Below are 26,345 nucleotides of genomic sequence, written 5' to 3'. Positions count from 1 at the left end.
CTCTTGGAATCACTTGAAGGTAAATGAGGTTCCTGTTTTCCCAAATATATGGCATGTGAAGATGACAGATGATGGAAATGCTTTTTTTATTTATAACACTGTCATTTAAAATATCATATACAATCACATATACAACATATAGGTGATTGCTATTAGTTCACATTTAAGTGAAAAATGTCAACATATTTTCCAAGAATAGAAACTCCTCAGCTGTTGAGACCTTAAAAAGGCCATATAATAGATTTCTGGAAATATACACACTGAAATTGGAAAAAGTTCTTGTAAGCCAACTTGTGTGTGGGCTCACTGATTTTGAAATGGAATGGTATTTTTTCTGATTATAAAAGTAATAACACAGGCCGGCCCCGTGGCGTAGTGGTTAAGTGCGTGTGCTCTGCTGCTGGCGGCCCGGGTTCGGAGCCCCGGTAACTGACGCACAGGTTGTCAGGCCATGCTGTGGCGGCGTCCCACAAAAAGTAGAGGAAGATCAGTACAGATGTTAGCCCAGGGCCAGTCTTCCTCAGCAAAAAGAGGAGGATTGGCAACGGATGTTAGCTCAAGGCTGATCTTCCTCACAAAAAAAATAAAAAAAAAAAATAAAAAAAATAAAAGTAATAACACAAGTTCCTTGTGGAAACTAAAAAACACCTACAAGTTAAGGTGGGAGTAAATGCTTTGTTAGAATCTTGACTTTGGTGGTTAATTTGCATTTCTCTTATTATGAATGAGGTAAGATTAGTGTCATGTGTAAGGGCTCTTTGTGGCTCCTTTTCTGTGACATGTCTGCTCACATCCCCTGCCTCTGCTTCTGTTTGATGTTGGTGTGTTTCTAATTGATTTGTAGGAGCGTCCATCCTATTAGGAAGTGAACCTTTCAAGATAGGAGTTGCAAATATCTTTTCGTCATTCGTTTTTTTTGTCTTTTGATTTGGTTTAAGGTATATTTTCATCCATGGAAATTTTTTTTTTTTGTGAGGAAGACCAGCCCTGAGCTAACATCTGCCAATCCTCCTCTTTTTTGCTGAGGAAGACTGGCCCTGGGCTAACATCTGTGCCCATCTTCCTCTACTTTATATGGGATGCTGCACAGCATGGCTTAATAAGCGGTGCGTCTGTGTGCACCCGGGATCCGAACCTGCGAACCCCGGGCTGCCGCAGCAGAGCACGTGCACTTAACCGCTTGTGCCACCGGGCCGGCCCCATCCATGGAATTTTTGATTTGAGATAGTTAGATGTATCTATCTTTTCCTTGATAGCTTCTTAGACTGGTGTCATCTTAAAATGTCATTCCCACTTTGAAATTATATTTACAAATGAGCTCATGTTTTTATTTTTTCACCATTATATCTTTGGTTCTTTTGGAATGTATCTGGTATAAAATGTGAGGTTTAGCCCAACTTTGCTTTTGTGCAGATGCCAGCTCAGTTATCCCATTGAGTAAGCCAGATTTTCTCTATGCATTTGAAATGCCACCCTGTCCTACACTGCCATATGTACTTGGTTTATTTCTGGACGTGATATTCTGACCCATGATATGCCTATTTATGCAGGTACCACCCCATTCTGATTATTGTAGCTTATAACTACATATTTCATGTGGTAGGACTAGGCTGCCTATATTCCTCTTGTATTTCAGAATTTTCCTAGGGCCGGCCCTGTGGCTTAGCGGTTAAGTGCGCGCGCTCCGCTACTGGCAGCCCGGGTTCGGATCCCGGGCACGCACTGACGCACCGCTTGTCCGGCCATGCTGAGGCCGTGTCCCACATCCAGCAACTAGTAGGATGTGCAACTGTGACGTACAACTATCTATTGGGGCTTGGGGGAAAAAAGGGGGAAAAAAGGAGGAGGATTGGCAATAGATGTTAGCTCAGAGCCGGTCTTCCTCAGCAAAAAGAGGAGGATTAGCATGGATGTTAGCTCAGGGCTGATCTCCCTCACAACAACAACAACAAAAAAGAATTTTCCTGGCAAATCTTGTTTCTTTTTCCATATGAGCTCTAGATTAGCTATTTCCCAGAAACATCCTGTTGGTGTTTTTACTTTATTTGGAGTCACAGTACACTCATAGATGAGTTTATGGAGAGTTGATATTGGTGAGATGTTGCACTGTCCCATCTAAGAACGTGGTGTTCGGACAGATTTTGGGTTCCTTGGTGGGGCGCCAGTATTTGCTTCAGTAGGCCTTGCACATTTGCTGTCAGGCGTTTGGTCTTTTGTTGCTGTGGTAAATGGGCTCTTGGCTCTCATTTTATCTTCCAACTGGTAAATTTATATATGAAAGCTCTCGCATGTTAATTTTGTCCCCACCAATCTTACTGACTTCTCTTTCATTTGTAATCATTTTTGAGTTGATTACCTTGAGTTTTCCAGGATAATACTGATTATCTGCAGATTATGACATTTTACTTCTTCCTTCCCAGTCTCCCTGTCTTGAACTCTTGTGAACTGTGTCAGCTTCTACCTCCAGAACAGCCCACAGTGGTGGTGTGGATGGCACCCTGTCTTGTTCCCAGCTGGGGTGGGTGTGTTGCATGTGGTGTTGTCATGGGGCAGAAAGATGGCCTTGGGGTCAAGATATACTTATTATGTTTGGGACGGAGCTGTCCATTTGTGTTTCCTTAAGTGAGTTTTGTTTGTTTTAATTAAGAAGAGATGTTGAATTTACCAATTTTTTTGAGCATCTGTGGAAACCATCAGGTGGTTTTTTCTCCCTTAACCTAGTAATGTAATGACTTATATTAATAGACTTCTAATACTGAACCATTTTGAAGTCTTGGGATGAAATCTCATTTGATCATGGGCTGTGGTGCTCTGCGCTGCTGGATGCTGTCTGGTCACCTTTTATGTAGGACTTTAGCACTGATGAATGGACTTGGTTTAATATTTTTTGTGCTATTTTTGTTTGGTTTTAATAGCAATCTTTTGCTAGCTTCTAGAACTGGGAAGCCTTTCTTTTCCCTCTAGGCCATGGATTAATTTAAATAGGGGACTGGGGACTCCTGAAACATTTTCACTTTCTAGCTGAGTCTTTCACATCCAGGGAGTGTCTTTGGGCTCCTGGGAGAGAGGTGGACATTGCTGTATGTCCTGACAGTTCTGAAAACTGAGGTGAAAGGCTGAGCCCCGGATTCTGGGCTGCCCTGTGTTCTGATGGTTGATCATTTTAAATTCTGGCACAAAGTGGTGCTTCCCAAGAGAATGGAGAACTTGTGGTGAACTGAGGGCTGGAAGGTGGACAGGTTATGACTCATCATGACCTCCAGCTGTCTCCGCCGGGTAAGGAGAGAATCCGTTCACTGCCTCCAGCTTATCTGGCCCTCCCGGGAGAGGACCCTCCTTGGCACCACGAGGGTGTGTGGAGGACACCCACCTTGGCCCTGGAGGCAGTGTGCTCTGGGAAGTGCCGGCTGGTAATCCCTTTGGCCTCCTGCTCATGAAGGAATCAGTGAGAGTCGCCCCCCGAGCCCTTCACGTGGGCCCTGCCCTTCATCAACACCAGAAGCCAGCCCTTTGGGGTTTTTTGTTAATAAACTGCATCCACGGGCTTGCACAGCCGCCCCCTCCTTGCATCCAGACTCCAATTCCAGGATTTCTGTCAGCTTTGTGCACCTTCAGATGCCAAGTCCACTCTGTCCTGTGGCCCCATCTGATTCCTCAGGGCTGGGGTGTCCTCAGCCTGCCCCTCACGGGCGCCTCCCATGTGACCTTCCCCCGTGTGACCCTCGCATGTGCTTTACAAACTGCAGCCACATCCCCTGGGTCCTTGTGAGCAGTGCAGCCCTCGGCCACCCCGGACCCTGACTCCCCGGTGCCAAGGCTGCCTGGCTTTTCTTCATGGATGACGGGCAAGGCTGGGCTGCCATCTTCCCTCCTTCCTCCCTGTCCAGGCCCCCCAACCTGAGGCTTCTGGAAATCTGGGGGCTGCAAGGAGGAGTAGATATGGGGAAGAAAGGAGGGAGGATGGCCAGGCCCCCACCTTCCCCTGCGAGGCTGCCGATGTCGCTTGTCACTCCTGGCTGGGCCGTGGCTGCTGCTTGTGGCGCACCCCACACTCAGCTGAGCAGAAAGGCTCTGGCGCTGGACTCCCCTTAGTTGGACTCGAGTGGCTTTCATTTTGTTTCCCTTTGTCTTATGTACTTTTTCCCCTGATTACTAAAATGATAGCTTTTCATCATTGAATACAAAGTCATCAGAATCAGGAGCGAAGAGTGTGCCACAGCCCCACGCAGGCGCTGTCTCCGGGCCTGTTCGCCATCGTTCCTGTGTTTTCCTAGGACTCTTGGATGTGTTTGCAGTTTAACTCTATCTAATTGGATCTTTAATTTTTTTTAGCTTAACTGTTTTTCCAGAGATATTTTCCAGTCTCATTAGAATTCTTTGCAAACTCTTTTTAATGCAGCATAACATTCATCATCTTGCTGCAGTGCAATTGACCGTACGGATGTAACCATTCTCCTGCAGTTGGACGTGGGGTTTGTGTCCAGCTGTTCACTGTCCCCATTATTGTCCTGACCATGTGCTCGTGTGACTTACCCTCTGGGAGTCTCAGTTGTTATCTGTAAAGTGGGGCCATACGATTATCTGCGGACCCCCGAGTGATTTTGGAGGATTGAGTAGGACACTGCATATGAACGACTTAGCATCAGGCCTGGCTGGAGCCACCGAAGAGACATACCAGGCATTGTTACTGTAACCCCGCTGCCTAAATCTTTGCAAAAACCTTATCTGGTTTTTGGATCCTATAGAAATGGAGTTGCCAGGTAAAAGGCCCTGAAGATGTTCCAAATTCCTTTTCCATGTTGTTGGTTTGTGGGTGAGCCCCCTGCCTTGCTGCACTCCCGCCGGCCCTGGTGTTGGCCCTGATGTAGACAAGACCACTTAGCATGTGGACTTTGGGTTAGCTCTGATTCTGCCGCTTAATAGCTGGCAGAATAGTTGACTTTGGAAAGGCTTCCCAACTTTTCCAAACCCTGAACCTCTGTAGAACAGGGATAATGTTATCTGCGCCCATCTCCTACGTTGTTGGGCATGTTAAGTAAGATGATGACTGTAAAGTGCCAACACGTGGTAAGTGAGGCCTGGATAAATATTAAACTTATTCTTGTCTTATATGTTCTAGGCCCCTGTTTTTCCTTGTGCGTACGTATCTTATAAGATAATTTCATAATAAACACATTTCAAAGATCTTTGTTCTGAGTAGTTGGGTCTGGTTGACATTCCTAATGACTGTGATCTTTTTGTGCAAAGTAAATAAGATTATGACTATTCACAAGCCATCCTCTTCATGGTATTTAGCTTAAGTCTGATTATTCACCATGGCAACACTGAAATCTTCGCTCATTACATTCACTTATTTCCATTTTCATATGTTATTTATCTATTTGATTTTTTTAGGGCCTTTCCTCTATGAGTTCAGCCATTTAAGTGGAAAGTTTTGATTTTGATGAAAGTTTTTTCTTTTATGGTTATTGTTTTCGTGTCCTAAAAAAACTTGCCTACTCCCAAGTTGCAAAGAGTCTTTCTCTCTCTCTTTTTTAGAAGTTTGGTAGCTTTATATATGTTTAGGTCTGTCACCCATCTAGAATTATTTCTTGTGTATGGTGTGAGGTAGGGATTGTGGTTCATTTTCTCCATATGGTGTCAAGCACCATTTGTGGATAAAACTTTCCTTTCCCCATTGGGTATCTTGGACACCTTTGTCAAAAGTCAGCTGACCAGATAAATGTGGGTCTGTTTCTGGACTCTCTATTTACTTCCGTTGTTGTATTTGTCAGTACTTATGCTCATATCACCATCTTGATTACTGTAGCTTTATAGTGAGTCATAACGTGAGCTAGTGTGGGTTCTCCAACTTTGTTCTTTTGCAAGATTGCTTTGGATGTTCTAGGTTTTTTTCATTTTCATGTGAATTTCTGAATCAGCTTGTCAGCTTCTACAGAAAGCCTGTGGATTATGATTGGCATGGCGTTGAATCTCTAGATCAGTTTGGAGAGAATTGCTGACTTAATACTGAGTCTTCCGGTCTGTAGGCACCTCTAACTATTATGTAGGCCTCTTTATACTTCCTTTCAGCAGAGTCTTGTGGTTTTCAGAGTAGAGGTCTTGCACATGTTTTATAATATTTATTCCTAAATCCTGTGTTTTTTTGAGGCTGTTGTAAATAGGATTTAAAAATTCTCATTTTCCAATTTTGTGTTGCTAGTATATAAGAAATCAGCTGATTTTTATATATTGATCTTGTAGTTCTAATAGTTGTTTAGTTCAGTCACATAGTAATTTCTGTTCTTCACCAGACTTTGGGCAGTAACATGTTAAAGCAATTGACAGACTGTAGCTCTTTTTTTTTTTTTTTTTGCTGAGGAAGACCGGCTCTGAGCTAACATCTATTGCCAATCCTCCTCCTTTTTATTTTTTCCCCAAAGCCCCGGTAGATAGTTGTATGTCATAGTTGCACATCCTTCTAGTTGCTGTATGTGGGACGCGGCCTCAGCATGGCTGGAGAAGCAGTGCGTCGGTGCACGCCCGGGATCCGAACCCAGGCCGCCAGCAGTGGAGCGCGAGCACTTAACCGCTAAGCCATGGGGCCGGCCCATCATTTTTTTTTTTTTTTTTTCTTTTTGGTAAATTGCTTTTGCTTGTATTTGTAGAGCTAATTTTAGATAATCATTGGAAACACTATATTGAGTTAGGAACTCAGAGCTGTGGATTAATTATGTTAAATGTGCAGAATCAAGCTATTAAGCACTAAATATCCTTCACATTGTTTGATTCCACAATAAATTATTGAGGTTTGGGGACATGGTGTTAATAAAAGCTCCCTTTTTACAGACATACTTAGTGAACATACAATATAACTATGAAGGCACATTTTAAAGAGGAAAATCCACCCACACTCTCCACCCCAGCTGTTCCTATCTTGTTCCTCATTGGCAGCTGCAGAAAGCAGCTCTGGCCAACTTGACCAGCGCGGTTTAAGTGACAAGAGTCCTGCCACGCCCCTGCTCCCCCAGAAGCCTGAGAAGCAGGCTCAGTGTAGATGCCTCCTGTCCTATGGTGGGCATGGGAGTGAGGCTCATGTGGCTGCTACCCAGGAGCTCTGGACATGAGCTGTGGCCCCAGCCCTGCCCAAAGGGACCTGTTTGGTCCCTGCTGTGTCCTGTGAAGTCTGGGCCCATGTGCTGAGGGAAAGCCGGGACCAGAGCCCCTCAGTTTTCATTGGTGGCATGCCTCAACAGAGGAAGGGAGGCCAGGTGCTGGGAGACCAAACGCATGGCAGCTCTTCCTCCTCCTGCCCAGCCTCCATCTCCATCCCATCCAGTCAGGTGGGGACTCGTTGGCATGGGTGTGCCCAAGGCATCACCCCAGCTATAAAAATGCTGCTTGTCCAGTTGGTGTCACAGTGAGCAGCCTCTTCATGCCCTTGTGTGTTGGTGGTTTTCACAGCCTGTGTTCTTTTGGAAGGAATTCCGAACGTGGCTAAGGGAAGAATGGGGACGGACACTGGAGGACATTTTCCACGAGCACATGCAGGAGCTCATCCTGATGAAGTTCATCTATACCAGTCAGTATGAGTAAGTGCAGCCCCCACTCTGTGGGTACTGTGAGTGCAGTCTCTCTCTCTCTGTGGGTACTGTGAGCATAGTCCCTTTCTGTGGGATACTGTGAGTTCAGTCCCTCTCTCTGTGGGTACTATGGGTGTAGTCCCTCTCTGGGGCTACTATGAGTGCAGTCTCTTTCTGTGGGTACTGTGAATGCAGTCCTTTTCTTTGTGGGTACTATGAGCACAGTCTGTGGGTACTGTGATCACACTCCCTCTTTTTGGGTACTATGAGTACAGTCCCTTTCTGTAGGGGTACTATGAGCATAGTTCCCCTCTGTGGGTACTGTGAGTGCAGTCCTTTTCTGTGAGGGTAGTGTGAGCATAATCCCCCTCTTTGAGTACTGTGAGTGCAGTCCCTCTCTGTGGGTACTGTGAGCAGTCTCTCTCTCTGTGGGTTCTGTGGGCACAGTCCCTTTCTGTGGGGGTACTATGAGCATAATCTCCCTCTGTGGGTATTGTAAGTGCAGTCTTTTCTGGGTACTCTGAGTGCAGTCCCCATCCCCTCCTCATCTGTTCTGTCTGATTTATTGTCACCACCCACCAGCAGTGTGCTCTGGTGGGCCTGGTGTGTGCACCACAGCCTCGTGGTTGTTTCCTCATGTTTGCCTTGGGAGGCCTGCTTTCTCAGCCTCTCTGCCCTTGGGCCCTGTCCCTGCGGCCCCTGTTTCGCCCCTTCACAGCATCCCCGCCACGATTTCAGGTTTCCTGTGCCGGGGGACAGAGCAGGAGCGGCAACTCCTCCCCTTCACTGAGAGCGCCACCTCAGTTGCCTTGGGGCACCTGGCAGAGTGAATGTGAGCACATTAAGCCCTGTTGGAACTGGAGAAGGTGTGAGGTGTGCCGTGCACACGTGGGTTGGGATGAGCGTTGGTCAGGAACATGGGGTGCCCCTGCTCCCCACTGGCCTGGCAGGATCTAACCCTGGCCGCGCTAGGCCGCTCTGCCCTGCCTCACCCCCACAGTGTATGCGAGACCCACACTTCTGCCCTGCGTGCGTCTCTGCTGTGCTCTCACGCTGCCCACTCCCCACGCAGCAACTGCCTCACCTACCGCCGCATCTACCTTCCGCCCAGCCACCCGGACGACCTCCTCAGGCCTGGCCTCTTCAAAGGCACCTACGGCAGCCATGGCCTGGAGATTGTCATGCTGAGCTTCCACGGGAGGCATGCCAGGGGCACGAAGATCACGGTGAGTCCCGGGGGCCACCCTGCTGGGGCCGGCACTGCAGGCACCATCAGATCAGCCAGGGACTGGTGTGACTTGGGCTGCACCTTGGCTACTCAGAGTGGGCCCTGGACCCCCTGAACCAGGAGCTGCATTCCACAAGATCTCTGGGGGATTTTGAGCACTTCCAGAGCCCTGGCCACATGCTGAGATCCTTGGGGACATTGAGAAAACACTGATGCCCAGGCCCCACCCCAGCGATACTGATTTAATTGTGGGTGAGCTGGGTAAGGAGCTCCACAAGCTCCCCAGGTGACCCTACAGTGCCACCACATTGGAGACCCTCTGTGTTAGCACACAGCCCCGCTGCCCCTCCCGGCCTCAGCAGCTGTGAAAGCACTGGGAGGGTGGCTGAGCTGAATGGGGGTCTTGAAGGAATAGGCCCTGCGTGGCCAGCTCTAGGGGCTGCCGTCACCCTGTGCTCCCCTGTCCTTTGCAGAGTTGTTGGGGTGAGTGTCTGGCAGGTGCACTAACGTGTCCTGAAGAAGCAGCACCTCTCTCTAGTCCTCACAAAGCAGTGCTCCTGAACCTCAGTAGGCCAGTAGGCTCCTCTGCTGCTGGGAAAGCTCCTTGTGATCAAGAGCCCAGAAGGGGGGCTGTGTCCCTGGGGCTCTCCTACAGGGATTTCAAGGTGCTCCTCAGCCCTGTGTAGAACTGCAGGGCCTGGAAGATCTCCTTCGGTTCTAGCTTAGGAGCTTTTGTGTCCCAGGCAGACGGATCTGGGCTGGTGTCTCAGGCCTGACCCCCGCTGCCTGACCCTGGGAGGGTCCGTGAACTTCTCTGAGCCCTCGTCACTTCAACTGTCACATGGACTATTTCCTATCTGAGTGCAGTTGAGCCAGTGGGCCGGGTGCCTGCAGACTCAGTGAGATGCCTGGTCACAGCCCTGAAGGTCACTTGTAGGTGCTGTCCTTCTCTGTTCTCAAAGATCCCTTCACAAATGGGGCTGCCTACTCCAGGCATTAATTTTTTAACGGCTTCTAAAAGATTCTTACTTTGTAAGGGGTTATTGCTTAATCAGTAGGAATGTCAGAGTGAGCTCATTTGGCCAGAGGCGGGATCTAGGCTGGAAACCGCACAGAGCGAGTTTCTGCTGGTCTCTGAACCCTGCTGACCACTGCCCGCTCGCTCCTCAGGGTGACCCCAACATCCCTGCTGGGCAGCAGACGGTGGAGATTGACCTCATGCACCGCATCCAGCTGCCTGACATCGAGAACCTCCGCGATTTCAATGAGCTCTCCCGCATCGTCCTGGAAGTTCGCGAGCAGGTGCGGCAGGAACAGCAGCAGCAGGAAGACGGGCCTGAGGATGGTGAGGGCTGCAGCCGGCAAAGCCCCCAAGAGCCCCAGCAGGGCCCTGCCCAGCTCAGCGTGGAGCCGCCCGCCGAGAAGGGAAGAGAGCCTGGGGATGGAGGGGCCGTGGCTGCGGCCGAGCAGCCCGCCCAGTCTGGGCAGGGGCAGCCATTTGTGCTGCCCATGGGTGTGAGCTCGAGGAACGAGGACTATCCCCGCACCTGCAGGATGTGGTAAGGACGTGAGAGTGGGCGAGGATGGGGCTTTAGGGAGGGCCCTGCCTGTCAGCCAGCACAGAGATGAGCTGTGCTGGAGACTGGGGTGGGGCCGGGCTCTGCACAGGCTGGTGTGGGGGCTCACTGCACCAGGTGGAGCCACAGGACGGACCTCCACGCCCGTGCTGAGTGTCAGGGGCCCTGTGGCCGGGGGGTGCTGCACTCCTTCCCTGTCTAGCTTGTGTGTCTGTGAGGCCTTGCTGCAGGAGACCTCTGCAGTGTGTCTCTAAGCTCAGCAGGCATTACTTGGCCTCAGTGGTACTTCTTTCTCTACTGAGAAACCCTCTGAATCGCAGGCCTCCTGCACAGGGCTGCTGTCCCCACTCCTGCCCAGTAGAGCCTCAGCATGGCTGGCGGAGGTGGGGGTCCCCAGGCACCATTCCATGTGCTGGGAGGTTTGGGCTAGCCCCTGGCTTCTCGTTGGATGCACCGACTTCTTTGCAAAAAAGACCTAAGGGTGTTTCTGCCTGATGCTGGTCTCAGAACTTGGCCATGTGGGTATTTGAAAGTTCTACCTTCTGAGTTAATGTCAATTGCATGCCGATGAGTCTTTATTGATTATAAAGTCGTTCATATGTGGACATAACTATCCCAGGGATTGAGATTTTTCTTGGCTGGGGCTGTGTTATGAAGACGTATGCTTTGGGACAGAATTACAAGGCGGGCTGCCTGAGATCCTGGGCCTTTAGTTGGGTGAGCTGGTAGAGAGCAGCAGAGTGAGCCTGACCATCTGGGGTGAACCAGCATGCTGGCTCGTGTGCTCTGTCAGGCAACGTCTGTCTCTGCAACACCCAGAGCCCTGCCCCTCTTCATGGACAGCTGGGTGCATTGGGCGTTTTGAGTTGAGCAGGGCCCTACACAGACAGGCTCTCTCAGGTGCCATCACCTACTGAGTCTTTGCTTCCTGCTGGCAGAGAGTGAAAGTGGCTCGTGTGTAATGAAGGGTGTTTTAGAACACCTGGAAGGACACGGTGCTTGACCTGGGCCAGCACACGCGCCTCCAGGCCCCTCACCACTCTCTCCCTGTACCTTCCCTCTTGTCTTTGTTCAGTTTCTACGGCACAGGCCTCATCGCTGGCCATGGCTTCACCAGCCCCGAGCGCACCCCGGGGGTCTTCATCCTGTTTGACGAGGACCGCTTTGGCTTCATCTGGCTGGAGCTGAAATCCTTCAGCCTGTACAGCAGGGTCCAGGCCACCTTCCGGAACGCGGACGCACCGTCCCCACAGGCCTTTGAGGAGATGCTCAAGAACATTCAGTCCCTCACCTCCTGACGTTCCACTTCTCTGCTGGGGGCTCCCGGGGCTCTGGACACTGCAAGCTGGGAAAGCAGCAGCATGCACTTTGGAGATCTGGTCTCTGACCAGAACACCCACCTTCTCGTAGGGGTCTTGGCCCAGCCCCCCGAGACGCTTCCTATAGAGTGTGCAACACAGGCTTGTATAGTTGTCAGTAGCTGATGGGAAAGCTCAGCATGTCTCACAAAAAACAAAAGAACCAGAATGAAACTGATTTCGAGGCCAGCTGCAGGGCGTCTGAATAACTGAACTGGAGAAACTGGGTTTCTCCTTGGCCTGCTGGCAGTTTTCTAGGGAAAACAAAATCTTCCTTCAGGGAAGTTCATGAGTAACAGAGTCTCTTGCTCTGGGCTGATATAAGGGGTCCCCTCTGCAGGAAGCGAGTAAAGGGGCTGTGGGCCTGCGAGGGCCTGGGGCGCGGCCTTGGCCAGGTGAACTCTGATGCAGCCTGGGGTTGGGGGGGCAGTGGGTGCAGAAAGGGTGCTCCGGGGAGTCAGGGTGTTGGGTTTGGGACCCTGGACTGAATTCCTGTTTCTCTAGCGACTCGCTTCGATTTTGGACAAAAGCACTTCACCCCGATCTCAGTTTCTGAGTCAGTGAAATGGGGCTAGTGATACAGGTCACTAGAGAACATCACTGCAGGCCTTCGAGCAGCTTGGAGGCCCTGCAAACACCACCCTGGCCCTGGTCCCGGGGCAGCGCCTGTGTACCTGCCCCGGCCTCTCCCCAGCTTTAGAACCAAGACTTTTGCCGCAGCCAGTTCCAGACAGGGCACTCGTGTCCACGCCCTGCTCCCCCTCTCCCCGCACACACTCTCGTGTCAGAACCCAGGGCTGCAGCCACTTGTCCCAGAAGTGAGACAGGGCTACGTCTGAAACGGCCCTGCAGTTACTTACACAGGTGCTGTTCTTGAAAGTGTTAAAGCATCACAAGTGGTTGCAGAAGATGACTTAGAAGAACTACCCTTTTCAGTTGAGAGGGTAGCTTACTAGAAAAGTCACACTGCACGCATGGACGCGCACTTTGGAGACCAGGACCTCTCCGGGACCCTCCAGCATAGAGACCCTGAGCACTGACATTTCTGCTGGCATTTTGCCTGTGTTGTGTTGACCCCTGCATTTGGGGACCCTTCTGAGGTCTCTGCTGATCTTAGCGTCTCCTGAAGAGCAGAGCCCTAAATGCACGTAGACCTCTGAGAATTAGTTTCAGCTCTCCCTCCAGCCTGCAGGGAGCCATCACTGCATCCACCGTCCATGGTGTGTGGCTTCACTGGGGGGCAGGGCAGACTTCATCCCCGGCTCAGTTGCTCATCCTTGTTGGGTGGACTGCGCTGAGCCTCACGCTGAGGGCGAGAGAGCACAGGGAAGGGGGCGGCTTTGTGGTGCCTTCATGTAGAGACCAGCCTGAGATGTCCCGTGAAATATGTCCTCTTTTCCCAATTAATTTCTCCCTGACTGGCCTTTTTTTAAAATAAAAAAATCCCCATTGCCCTAGCTTCAGTGCATTTGGCAACTTGGAACTTCCTTTGCTTCCTAGAATCATAGAATTGACAAGCTCTGGGGCACAGCCCCTAAATGGCAAGCTGGCCCTCCCAGGAGGTTCTGTTGAGACCTGAGAGAGGCAAGCGAAGAAGGCGGGGTCCCTCCTGGGCAGCCGCGGATTCATCTGCCTGGTGCTGTCAGCCGAGTCTTGTCCGAGTTGCCCGCGCCTCACCTCCCAGATCCTTCTCGCGGGACCTGCAGTCAGGTTGAGGGGTCCCAGTTTCTCTTGCAGGACTGAGCCTAAACGTGTCGTCACCCTTCCCCTCTTGCAGTGGGACTGTTTTTCTCTCGTGCCAAGCATGGCTGTCCCTGAACAGTGAAAACTATGGCCATGAAGTGTCGAGGAAAATGAAAATGAAGGACAGCTGGGTGTGTGGGCTGTTGCTCTCTGAGTTTCACCATTGTTTAAATAAAATCAAGAAAATGCATATTTTGCCCAGAGCCTGAGGCTCGCTCTAAGAGACCCCATCTCCATCAGAGGCCCCCCCGTAGCTTTGTAAAGCGCACACGGATTGAAGATGAGCACTTCTGATTAAAAACCAATCTCAAATCTAAATGATGTAACCTGCCTCCAGTGTTTGGGCCTATATACATGGTTTCCACTAATATGACTGAAATAATCCTGGGCTGCTGGCTGCATTCACATTGGCCCCTGTCTCTGGTGTCGAGTGGGACCCCAGGGCCTGTGGGGTCTGTCCAGCTGGCAGCGGCCTGTATGATGCCTGACAGACCAGCAGCAGTGAAGGGTGAGGGTGGTCATCCAGAGTGCATGCTGTTTCCCACTCGGACGTGTCCCTAGCCACCTCTTGTTTTCCAGTTCAGTAGGTAGGTGTGCAGGGACAAACCCAACACTACCGGCTTCACTCTACACCAGGACGGACAAGCAGCTCCTCGGGGAACTTCCAGTTAATTCATCGTGGGTGAGGAATCACAAAGGCTGAAGTCGTTGAAGGCAGTGTGATTTTTTTTTCTTTTTTTTTGGTGACGAAGATTGGCCCCTGAGCTAACATCCATTGCCATTCTTCCTCTTTTTGCTGAGGAAGATTGTCCTTGAGCTAACATCTGTGCCCATCTTCCTCTATTTTGTATGTGGGGACGCCGCCACAGCATGGCTTGATGAGTGGTGTGTAGGTCTGCACTGGAGATCTGAACCCGCGAACCCGGGGCTGCCAAAGTAGAGTGTGCAAACCTAACCACTATGCCACCGGGCTGGCCCCTTAGCAGTGCGATTTTGATAAACCAGGTTTCAGCGAGGAACCCGAATGACCCAATTTAGCAACGCCCTATGGTGCTTGATTTGGGGAAGGTCACAGGTGGACCTAGGAGGGTCTTTGGACATTTTTCCATCGCTGGCACCACCGTCACTTGCCCCTTCACTGCTGTGAGGTGGGGTAAGTCTGTGGTGTGGAGCAAGGGGCCTCAGGTGCATCTGCACATACTTGAACATGCTGTAGTGTCTGCTCAATTGGCAGTGATGTGATTGCAGCTTTCAGACACAAGTCATTGGAGTCTTCTGTATTGGGGCTGAATGCTCACTGCATGAGGCTGTTGCAGGTGACCTTATTTTGTTTGGCCACGTGACGCAGGCGTGGCAGCATATCTGGTTATATCTGCCCCCCAGCTCAGACCTCCATCGTCTGCTGCTGGCTGTGAACAGGTTTGGAGGCTTCGTGGCAGTGCAATTGTTTCTCTCTTTTTTTTTGTGAGGAAGATTAGCCCTAACATCTGAGCTAACATCTGATGCCAATCTTGCTCTTTTTGCTGAGGAAGACTGGCCCTGGGCTAACATCCGTGCCCATCTTTCTCCACTTTATGTGGGACGCCACCACAGCATGGCTTGACAAGCGGTGCGTCGGTGCGCGCCCGTGATCCGAACCTGTGAACCCCTGGGCTGCCGGTGCTGAGCACGCACACTTAACTGCTGCGCCACCGGGCCAGCCCCTGGAATTGTTTCAAATGCCTTCCTTCCTCTGTCCAGAGTGGGACCTCCCTTCTGAGCCACACCCTGGGTCCCTCCATCTGGGCTTCCGGCTCCCTGCGGCTGCCCTGCTCCTTCCCTCCCAAACCCTGCTCCCCTCCCAGATCCTCCTTCCCTCCCAAACCCTCCTGCCCTGACACCAGGCAGCTCTGCCAGGTTGCCTGCATCCCTGGTAAGCCCTCCAGGCCGACACGAAGGGTGGGAGAGCGCACACAGTGGGCTAACGCTAGCTAGATACAGGGCGGCCTCCATTCCCGCTTCATGCAGAACGAGCTCAGCTGCCGAGGTGGCATGCCAGACTCTTTCACTGAGAATGTGGAGTTTACTGCTGCAGCCCTGATGGCTGAGACTCTCCACCCCTGACAACACTGAGGGGCTGGTTTTCAGTTTGTGGGCTGCCCAGGTTTTCTCCCACTGCCGCTGTGAGGTCACTTTTCAGGGCTCGAGAGCAGTGACAGGAGCAGAAACCTGCTCAGTCCCTTTGTCATTTGGTGACCTGGGTCACAGGAATCTGGGAATTTCTCAAGTTCCTCATGACCATGGTGTCCCATGTATAGAAAACTGACCAACCCGATGCATGACTTGGTGCTTGGGGAAAGCGACCGTGTTCGTTTGGAACCCTCACCACCTTCGTGTTCTAACTTAAGAATGCTACGGGAACGTTCTCATATAACGTTCTCATATATATCCACCTGGCTTGAGGATAAAACGTCCCATTCACGGTCAGTCCCAGTGTTAATATAGGCTAACCGCTGTCCCTTTTTTGGGGGAGATCTGGAATGTAATTTGACTCTACGTTCTGACAGTATTCAGAGAGCAGAAAATGCCATCAGGTTGCCTGATACTGTGATTGGGAACGAGAAGGTGCCAAATGACTGAGCTCCTCTGGGTCATTTACAGCTCAGTGGCCTGCAGGCCGGCCTTCAGGGGTGTGGGTGCTGGTGAGGCTCCGGCAGGAAGGCACTCCCTCTTCTGGGTCCTGTCACTGCTCGCAGGGAGACCAGCCAAAACACACGAAGCGCTCAGAACCTTTTGCTTTTTTAGCGAAATTTTACTTTTTGTTGTTTGAGGTCATATAACCAACTTGGCGAAGAAACATATTTATGCTGTTTGATTTTGAACTGCCATGCCCTGGGGAGAGCCGTGGTCACGCTCAGGCATCTGCTGGGGTTTGCTGGCTGGGGCTGGGGCAGGGGCGACCCGAGGAAGCAGCTGCTGTGAGTCTGGCCCGACACTGTCGCCGGGACAGGACGACCCTGCAGAGTTGTTTCTCCATAAAGCAGTTTTTGAAACCGTGTGTGCTTTGTAATTTGTTTCTTCTGGGATGTGATTCAGATGGAGGCTGGAGCCTTAAACAGCATGGGCTGTGGATGTGGGAGGGGCCTGAATCGTGGGTGGGAGCCTGCAGTTCTCACACCTCATCTCAACCAATAAAGTTTTTGATTTTCCCAGTTATGGAACAGAACGCCGAGTGACCCCTTGGAACTCAGACACCGTAGGTCCCTGGATCCCTCGCTCTGACCTCCGCTGGTGTCCCCATCCCCCACAAGGTGGCCCCAAGGGAGTGTCGGCCACAGTGGGTTTTCATAGGCTAAAGTCAAAGTGAGTTTGCCTTCTCTGAGAGCAGGGTGGACAGGGCAGGGGCTGTGCCCTGTGGCTGGGCACACAGCTCAGGATCTCATTTATCTTTTTTTTCCTGTTTACAAAAGTAATATTCTTGTAAAAAATTCAAATATTTAACATCGAAAGTAAAAGTACCTCATGTTCCCATCCAGCCAGGCTGGGAGAGCTGAGAGGGTTGTGGCCAGGTCCCGTCCTCCATCTGGGGGGTCGCTTAGCCCTCTTGTCCCTGAAGCCTCACATTGCCACTGGCTGGACGGAGGCGTGCCGTCCTTTCCCGCAGGAGGCTGTGTTGGCGGCATCTCCCCTCTGCCTCGTCAAAAGGGGTCTCTTTGCAGGCCGACCTCTAGTGGAGACTTAGGGTCACTGCATACGTGCGTGAGCCCAGACAGCAAGGTGAAAACTACAAAGAAAGAAATGCCACTCACATCAAGTTTTCAGACATTTCCCCCATTTTGACCTCAAAATCCAACAGTGATAGAAGGCCTCCATCCTGGCTCCTTCCCAGAATGTGGTTTTCAGACACTGCACAGCCGCTGGGGACAAACGCTCTGCTCATGGTAGAGGGTGGGCACCTGGCACCCCCTTCCCACGCCTGCTGGCCCTTGTGTGATGCCCGGGCCCTGGTCTGCCCAGCCCTGGGGTGAACAGGTGCTTCTTGGGAAGCAGAATCAGGGGGAAAGAGGCAGCAGACCACCCAGGACATGCGTGGGGGCCCCAGAGAGAGGCCTGAGAAGCAGCTCAGGCGGCGAGGTCCACCCCCAGACAGTCCTGCTCTCCCCTGTGGGCATGTTTACGTGCCCGCGGCCCAGGCCAAGCTGCAGACCTAAGATGTTCACCGGGAGCCAACCCTGTGGCTGCCTCACCATGACCCCCAGGGCTCCTCAGTCCCTGAGCCCTCACTGCTCGTTTGGAGCAGGGCTTCTCCACCCGGCACTCCGTCTCTATGTTGGGGGCCGGGAGATTCTGTGCTGGGGCTGTCAGCCGCGCTGTAGGGCACCCAGCAGCATCCCTGGCCTCCCCTATTGTGACAACCCAAAACACCTCCAGAAGTGGCCAGTGTCCCTGGGGGGCAGTGGTGGAGAACCACTGGGTCAGTATCTGCACCTCCATGCCCCGAACAGAGTGCCGAGCCCAGGTGACACAGCAGTGAACAAAGTGGCAGGGTCTCAGTCCTGCTCTGGTTATAGTGTGGAACGTCCCCAAAATGGGCTCAGGTGGCTTCCCCTTGACCCTCAGCGCTGCATCAGGGCATGGTCTATCCCCGGTGCAGTGAAGGGTCAAGGCCGAGATGGAAGTGGGCGCAGCTGGACTTGTGGTGCCTGGCTTGCATGACGCCTGGCTCAGCGCCTGCAGGGCCAGGATGGCAGGTGAGGCTGTGTCCTCACCTGTCTCCCTCTCTACCTGGGGGGGGACATCACTCCCAGAAGCTCAGCAGGGGCCCAGGAACGGGGTCTCCACGATGCTCCGGAGTTGTGGTTCTTCCCAGTACTGAGGCCACCTTACCTCACACATTTCCCCTGGCTTCTGGTGGTCAGGAGGAGGCCATGGCCATTAAGTCAGGGCCAGTGGGATGGCTCCCCATGGGGTGGGTGGGCATGAAGCTCAGCGCCACCAGGGAGCTTAGTAAGAGAGAGAGGCCTGCCCAGCCCTGGCATGCTGGACTGTGATCTCTGGGGAGAGGGTTTGAGCATTCGTAGTTTTGCAAACTCCCCAAAGGATTCTGATACTGCAGCACAGCAGCTGTTCTGTAGCTGTCATCTATTGCTGCGTAACAAACATCTCCTTTTCCAACATCCCTTAGGAAGAGGATTCCTGAGAAAATCCCTCAAGGAACATTTTAAATAAGTAGCTGTCTTCTGCACTTCAGTGAGAAAGGGTTGAGCTGTCCTCTTTTTTTCTTGGTTGGGTTTTTGAGGTATAATTTATGTACAGAAAGTTTCTAGTGTATGTACATTTCCTTGAGTTGACTAACATGTAGCTGTGAACAAGCACCGCAATCAGGATATACGATGTTCCATCACCCTCAAAATCCCCAGTGCTGCCCCTTCATAGCTGGCATCCCCCCCACCCCCCCAACCCCCCGCTGCAACCACTGACCTGTTCTCCATGCCTATAGTTTTGCCTTTTCCAGAAAGTCAAATAAATGGAATCATACAGTATGTAGCTTTTTCACTCTGGCTTCTTTCATTCAGCAGTGTTTCTCAGCCTTTTTTTCATTATCATCTCCCTCCAAGGAGTCTTTTTAGACTTTTTTTTAATACTTCCCATGAAATTTTAGTACCACAGACACAGTTTATATGTACTGTGTGCATTTGTGTGGGTCTGTGCACATATGCACACATGCGTGCTCATATTCACACGGGCACAGATCACAGAGCCCTGTGGGCATGGTGAGGACCAGGGCTCTCCCTCTGAGCCCCCTGGGAGCCCCTGGAGGCTTCTGAGCAGGCTCAGGAGATGGCTCTGGCCACGTGTTGAGAAGGGACTGCAGGCGAGGACGGTGGAGGTGGGAGATGTCCCCTAGGAGGCTGCTGCAGGGGTTTCTGTTGGAATCGACATGGGCTGAGAAGTGACCGGATTCTGGATGAGTTGTGGCTGACTGGACTGGGGTGGGGGAATGAGAGAAGAGCTGGACCTTAGATCTGATCCCGCTCTGGCCTCTGTGTGCCACTGGCCCAAACGCTGTCGCAGGGGCCCTGCCTGCTAGTGGCTTGGGCCTGTAGTTCACCTCATGGAGCTGCTGTGACCACTCAGTGGACAATAGGTGCATGGATGCTGGCTCGGGACTGCTGCCATCCCCACCTGGAGCCCCAGCAGCAGAAGAGGGAGCCCTGAGCCCTGTGGTGGACAGGCAGGAGGCAGGCTGGCCCTTCTGCAGTCATTCAGAGAGCCACTGTGAGCACCCCTGTGGACCTGGCCTGGGAGGCCGGCGAGGACTTACACCCAATTCCTGTCCTCTTCAAGCTCCCTGCAGGATCCTGGACTGGGACAGAGGCTGCCTGAGCCTGGTGGATGGCCTCATCGCCATGGAGCTCCTCACCTGTTGCCAACATTCCACAGTTCTATTGGAAGGCCAGCTCTCCCAGGGTGCACTGGCACAGGAGACAGAGGCGGAACCCCCCTTGTCCTAGAGGACGCTTCGGTGATCTTAGGGAAAGCACTAGGACATGGCCCCTTGGGGCCATGGGGGAGTGGGGTGAGATGGTGACAGGGGCATTTGGAAATGAACAGGCTCTTCCAGAGCCTGGCTGGCCGGCTCAGGCTGGGCCCCTTTTGTAGCGTTCTGATAATAGTAAGGAGGAGGATGACGTGTTCCCCGGCAGATCGCAGGACGCAGGGAAGAAGGGAAGGGAGGCCAAGACGCTGATGTTACACAGCTCATCAAAGAGAAAACTCTAGAATGTCACAGTTGGAGATGGGGGGAGAAGAAGGGCAACGATGAAGCCTGTGACCCCACGAGGAAAAGGTAAGGTTTGGGGCAGTAGAGTCACACAGGATGATGTCCACCAGGGGGACTAGTAACCTACTGCAGGGCCCCTGTCTAGGTGAAGAAGTGCGAGTCCTATATCGAGGGGCCGTTCACACATAACACACCAACACGTCAGCAGCGCGTGGTGCGACCCGGGCTGGGAAGGTACTGCTCAACCGCAGAGACCCACAAAGTCCCCCAGTGAGGGACATGAGAATCTAAAACTACAGTTCTTATTTAATTTACAAATCACATTTTTACTTAACCTACAGGGTTTAGATTTGTAGAGCTCCTTTCCTATGCCTGTCACGGGTTAGGTAAGATTATCCTGAAATAAGAAGCCAATCTCAAAAAATCACACCTTTTTCAGCAGTAGTATGTGCTTTTGTAGTAACATTCTCAAAGATACGGATATGGAAGTGTGTAGGTGAGTGGGAAGTGGCAGTCCTCCAGCTGTGCCCCAGGGGCAACCCACTGGACAGTGTCCTTCCTGCACAACATCTCTCCTCCGCTTTGTCCACCCACAGGGCCTTAGGCCTGGGGCGTGACTTACCACTTTGGGGGGCACTGGGCCCTTTTCTCGGTGGCCAGCTCTGTCAAGTTGCACAGAGCTGTCCCCAATCTGTCCCCACCCCCAGCTTCCCCAAACCCTGCAGAGGGTCAACCACAGATCCTAACTGTGGTGTCAAGTCCTCGTTTGGAGTGGATGGCAGGCCCCTTTTCCCTCTGAGAGGAGGTTCAAATCTTTGGGAGATCCAGAATCTGAAACAAGGGGCTGAGAAAGAATGTTCCACACCCCCTCCTGGTGTTTCAGAAACCTGACGTCAGCCTTGCTTGCAGCCCTCCATTCTGCTCTGTTCCCTGCATCCACCCAGGGTTTTTTAAAAGCTTTCGTTAGCACTCACTTGGCCTCACACTGCTGCATCCTGCTACCCTAATCACATGCAGGCGTGACCCGTGAGAGTCCGCCTCTGCCACCAGCTCTCTGGGGGCACAGCTGGCCCTGGCTCTGACCCAGGCTATGGCACAGATGGCAGGCAGCATGTGGCTTTGTAACAACCTAAAGGAGCTCCTCTAGCCTGCAGGTGACGGTCGGAGAGGAGGGGCTGTCTTGGTTGTGGTTCCCCTAAAACCTAACCCCAAGATGAGGATCTGCAGGTAGTTTATATTGGGGAGATGATCTGGGAAACACAGGTACGCAGGCAGGGTGTGAGCTGGGGAGCAAGGGGCCAGTACAACGGGCATCAAGAGGGGCAGCAATGTGGGCAGCTGGGGCTCAGTCTTACGGGGACCTGGGGGGACGGTGTGGAACATGCCCCAGAGTTGTCCCACCTGCAGAGTGTAGAAGCCGGGATACTCATCCACCTTCCCTGTCACTGCTGAGGGCTGCTCCCAGGGGCATTCTTCCCTGGCACTCCTGACCTGTCCCCAGACAGGAGACTCTCCAGTGACCAGAGTCGTCAGGCAGCAACAGGCGCTGGCAGCCATCAGTGTGTGAGTGGTCATCGGGGGGTGGAGAGGTGAATGCTGCACCTGGCTCCATGGCCCACCGCTTCTCCATCCTCGTCTAGCCAGGTTGGGTGGTCTCCTCTGGTCTGCAGGACCACCACTAGCCCAATGTGCTCCTGTGTGATATTAAGGTATCCCCCCTGAGCAGGCCCAGGCCCAGGCCCAGGCCAGGGTGGGTGATCTGGCCAGCTGAGCACAGGCTAAATGCAAGCCCCACCCATCTCTCAGCCAGGGACCCTTGGTTGGTGAATACACTGCACAACTGCACCACGACTCCAGGACTCAGCGCTCTCGCTCTACTCCCTCTTCCTCTTCCTGGGGGCTTTGGAAACAAAAGCTTGGCAGAGACATTGGCAGCCAAAGGCTTCTCTGGCCCATTTCCCTCCCCTGAGGCAGTGGCAGTGAGCCAACCATTGCTTGAAGTGGGAAGGAAAATGGAAAATACAGGGGAAAAAATCTGATTCTGCCACACTCATGTAGTGACAGCTGACCAGCGTCGACTGCTGGCTCCAAGCCTGGCTCTCTCTCTTAAGCACTTTTTAGGCTGTCTTATCTCATCTTCTCGAACTTCCTTTGGGATTGGTTTGAGGCTTGGAAGTTAGGTGACTTGCCTGACACAGTAAGAGGCAGGGCCAGGATTGAAATTGGGCCCTTGTTACTGTGAACATGGGGGGCAGGGTGGGCGGGGTCTCCTGTGGATCACCAGCCCGCGTGGTGGTGGGTGTGCCCTCCTGGTTTTGAACATCTTACACGTGGAATCACGTGCATGCTTTGGGGTCTGGCTTGTCTGGGGGCTGTGCTTCATCCACACTGTTGTGGATTGTGGTTGTGTGCGTGTTTTTTTTTTTTTTTTTGAGGAAGATCAGCCCTGAGCTAACATCTGTGCTAATCCTCCTCTTTTTGCTAAGACCGGCTCTGAGCTAACATCTATTGCCAATCCTCCTCCTTTTTCTCCCCAAAACCCCAGTAGATAGTTGTATGTCATAGTTGCACATCCTCCTAGTTGCTGTACGTGGGATGCCGCTCCAGTAAGGCCTGACGAACAGTGCGTTGGTGTGCGCCTGGGATCCGAACCCAGGCTGCCAGCAGCAGAGCACGCACACTTAACCGTTAAGCCACAGGGCCGGCCCCGTGTGTTCTTTTTTATCGTCGTGTAGTGTTCCTCTGTGAATATGCCATAAAATCTTTTTTAAATCTTTTTTCCAGGCCGGCCTGGTGGCGTAGTGGTTAAGTTTGCACTTTGGTGGCCTGGGGTTTGCAGGTTTGAATCCTGGGTGTGGACTGACACACCGCGCATCAACAAAACAGAGGAAGATGGGCACAGATGTTAGTTCAGAGCCAATCTTCCTCAGCAAAAAAGAGGAAGATTGGCAACAGATGTTAGCTCAGGGCCAATCCTCCTCACCAAAAAAAAAAAAGTTAAGTAGAGACATTGAAGATATAAAAAATCTTTTTTCCTATACATGGACATTTGGGTCATTTCCAGTTTGGAGCTCTTAGAATAAAGTTGCTGGGGATGTTTCTGTCCATGTCTTCTGGTGGACATAAGCTCACATTTCACTTGGGTGTATACCCAGGTGAGGAATTGCTTGGTCATCGGATATTCATACATTTAGGTTTTGTAAATACTGCCAAACCAATATGGCTGTATCAATGTCTGAGAGTTCCAGGTGCCACATCCTCAGCAAACTTGGTATTGTTATGTTAGTTGTGTTATGTGAGTCTTTTTAATTTTAGCCATTCCTGGGGGGGGGATGGGGACCATGATGAGCTATTCTTGACATGAAACTGCAAGGCAATGTCCCAGTGGTGAGGACCAGACCTTCCAAGGGGGCACGAGTCTGTCTGCTGTGATACAGAAGACAGTCACTGGGCTCAGGGGGAGAAGGGAGATGGCAGGGAAGCTCACCACACTCCACAGTGGGCAGAGGGCAGAGATGAGACAGCCATAAATAAAATGCTAGGCTAATGGCGACATTCCTGGAGGATTTTGTCATTAGCTATTAAGAGACCAGTGATGACATTATTTATACACACACACATGCAGGGGGTGGTAGTTGAAATATTCGGCAGCTGATACGATAGGGGCACCGCGCAATCAGCAGACGTGCTCTCCTGGAGAGCATGCACGTGTGTACTGGCTAGAAGCTCAGCCCTGTTCGTAGGTCACGACCTTAACGGTTAAATAATGGAGCCAAGAAACCTGAGCAGAGCCTGTTTGTCTACGGCTAGAATGCAGCACATCGAGATGTCGCCCATCAGGCCTAGACCTGCTCATGATGGTTTGGTATTAAAGTTAGCATAAAAATACTGCAAAGCAGGGATGGGGTGGGCCCCACAAGCTGAGCGGTTAAGTACGTGTGATCCCAGGTTCGGATCCCGGGCACGCACCAACGCACTGCTTGTCAGGCCATGCTGAGGCGGCGTCCCGCATACAGCAACTAGAAGGATGTGCAATTATGACATACAACTATCTACTGGGGCTTTGGGGGAAAAAACGAGGAGGATTGGCAATAGATCTTAGCTCAGGGCCCGTCTTCCTCAGCAAAAAGAGGAGGATTGGCATGGATGTTAGCTCAGGGCTGATCTTCTGCACAAAGAAAAACAAAAAAATACTGAAAAGCGGGGAATAACTCGTTTCCAAGAAATACAAATTGGAGTTTCTGATAAACTAAAGGAACATACACAGGCAGAAAACATTTGGTTTTACCAAAATGTGAAGACACACCTCCTCTGCATTTCAGCAACTGCCCAGAGCTCACACATGCACGGGAGGGCGAAGGACGGGGAGACCAAGGGAGCCAGAGACAGGCCAGAGAGTTCAAAACAGCACCGGGACCCTCTGGAGCACAGCGGTTTTAAATTCCGTGGCCTTTTAAACCCCAGGTTGCTCAAGAACCACACGTTTCTCTAAAAGTCACACTCTGATCGGTAGGGTTGCAGATCAGCAGTACAATGCGGGGCGCCCAGTTAGATCTGAATTTCAGCAACGACTTTAAACACAAGTGCGTCGCCAGCACGCCTCGGGGTATTCAGAGGTATTCCGTCCTTCCCGAGACCCGCCCCCGCACGGCCACGGTGGAGCCGACCCACCTCCCCCTCTCCTTTCAGGGAACAGAGGCCCTGGTTGGCGCGCCCCGCGGCCCCGCAGGCCCACCCGTCGGAGACGGCGAGTGGGCTTTCCCGGCTCGGGGGAGGGCGGCTTCCAAGACCCACGCCCGCCTGCGCCAGGCCGACAGCAGGACGACGGCGCGAGGCATCCCCTGCGCCGTGGCCGACCAGCGCTCCGCCTCAGGCCCACCCGGCCCTCCTGACCCGCTGACCCGCGACGCTGATGCCCGTGCCGCCAGCGGCAAATCAGCCGCCAGCTAAGTGCACATACCTAGAAGGCAGCTTCTGATTGGCTAAGCTCAGACCAGTCAGCGTGGCGGGGCGGGGCGCGTAGAAGGGCTGTCGGCCGGAAGGGCCCGGCCTGGGTGGGGGTGGGCGGAAGGGGAGGGGCCTCAGGGCCCGAGGGGAGGGGCCCCAGGGGCCCGGGCCCTGCGAGGGTGTGAGAGCGGTGTTCCGCGGGCGGGTGACACGGCTGGGAGACAGCGCTCGCCTTTGTCCCTGTCGTCACTATGCTCATCGTTACCTCCATCGCCACGGCTTCATCTGAGCCGCGGGGGGCACTTCCGGGAACTCTCGAGTGTCCGGTTTATCTGTCAGCGCGCACTTGCGCTCCCAGCGCGTCGTGACGGGCAAGTGCGTCCCCGAGTCCTGCACGGGGCTGGGCCGCGGACACCACACCTGGGGTAGCCTCTGAACCCCCGAGTCACCTGAGGTAGCCTCTGAATCCCCGAGTCACCTGGGGGAGCCTCTGAACCCTCGAGTCACCTGGCGGAGGCTCTGAACCCCCGAGTCACCTGGAGGAGCCCCAGTGCCCCCAAGTCACGCGGTCCACCCTGCAGTAGCTTGTACCACATAGGCAGGAGAGAGACCACACCTACATCGACCCCATAAGCACAAAAGGGCATTTTATTATTTCACTAACGGAGAATGTTAGGGGTAGGTCTTCAGGCATGGGTGTATCCAGACGCTCAAGGACTGTGGTCAAGGACTGTCTCCATCTCGCAGCTTCACTTTCCTGCGTGCTGACTTCCCTCCTGGAGGCAAGATGACCACCAAGACCTCTGGAGGCCTACAAGTGCTACAGAAGAGGAGATTCTTGTTCCCCGTAATTTCAGCACAGAGCCCCAGAATGAGTTTCACTGGGCCGATTTGGGTTATGACACCATTCTGAGCCGATGTCTGAGATGAGCTGGGCCTCACCTTCTGGCTGGGGAGTGGGCGATTCTGGGACACTTGAAGTCAGATGACTGAGATGGGTGTGTCCCATCCTCTCCCTGCCAGGAAACAGCAAAGCTGTCATAACTGTTTTCAGGCATTGACTGGGAGAGTTGAGCTCAATGAACTGAAGCTTGTGCTGTAATAAAATAACAATAATAATGATTATTATGATAACAGTGAAACACAAAAACACTTGTACCACTCTTC

At 52.4% G+C, this 26,345-nt stretch overlaps 1 protein-coding gene across 3 annotated transcripts in view; it reads left to right on the top strand.

Moving 5' to 3' along the window:
• The window catches only part of FBXO31 (F-box protein 31), a 46,293-nt gene extending 32,507 nt beyond the window's left edge, over positions 1-13,786 (top strand). For all 3 annotated transcript variants that reach the window (XM_058528428.1, XM_058528431.1, XM_058528429.1), the window contains 4 exons: positions 7,462-7,571; positions 8,635-8,788; positions 9,961-10,349; positions 11,443-13,786. In XM_058528428.1, coding sequence (XP_058384411.1) covers positions 7,462-7,571; positions 8,635-8,788; positions 9,961-10,349; positions 11,443-11,665 — 876 coding nt within the window. In that variant the 3' untranslated portion in view covers positions 11,666-13,786. The remainder of the gene's footprint in view (positions 1-7,461; positions 7,572-8,634; positions 8,789-9,960; positions 10,350-11,442) is intronic.
• The last annotated feature ends 12,559 nt before the right edge of the window (positions 13,787-26,345 follow it).

The sequence above is a fragment of the Diceros bicornis genome, chromosome 32 (assembly GCF_020826845.1).
Source record: "Diceros bicornis minor isolate mBicDic1 chromosome 32, mDicBic1.mat.cur, whole genome shotgun sequence".
In the NCBI taxonomy this organism is placed as follows: domain Eukaryota; kingdom Metazoa; phylum Chordata; class Mammalia; order Perissodactyla; family Rhinocerotidae; genus Diceros; species Diceros bicornis.
Note: the sequence above shows the minus strand (reverse complement) of the source record. Positions and strands in the feature narration are given on the sequence as shown.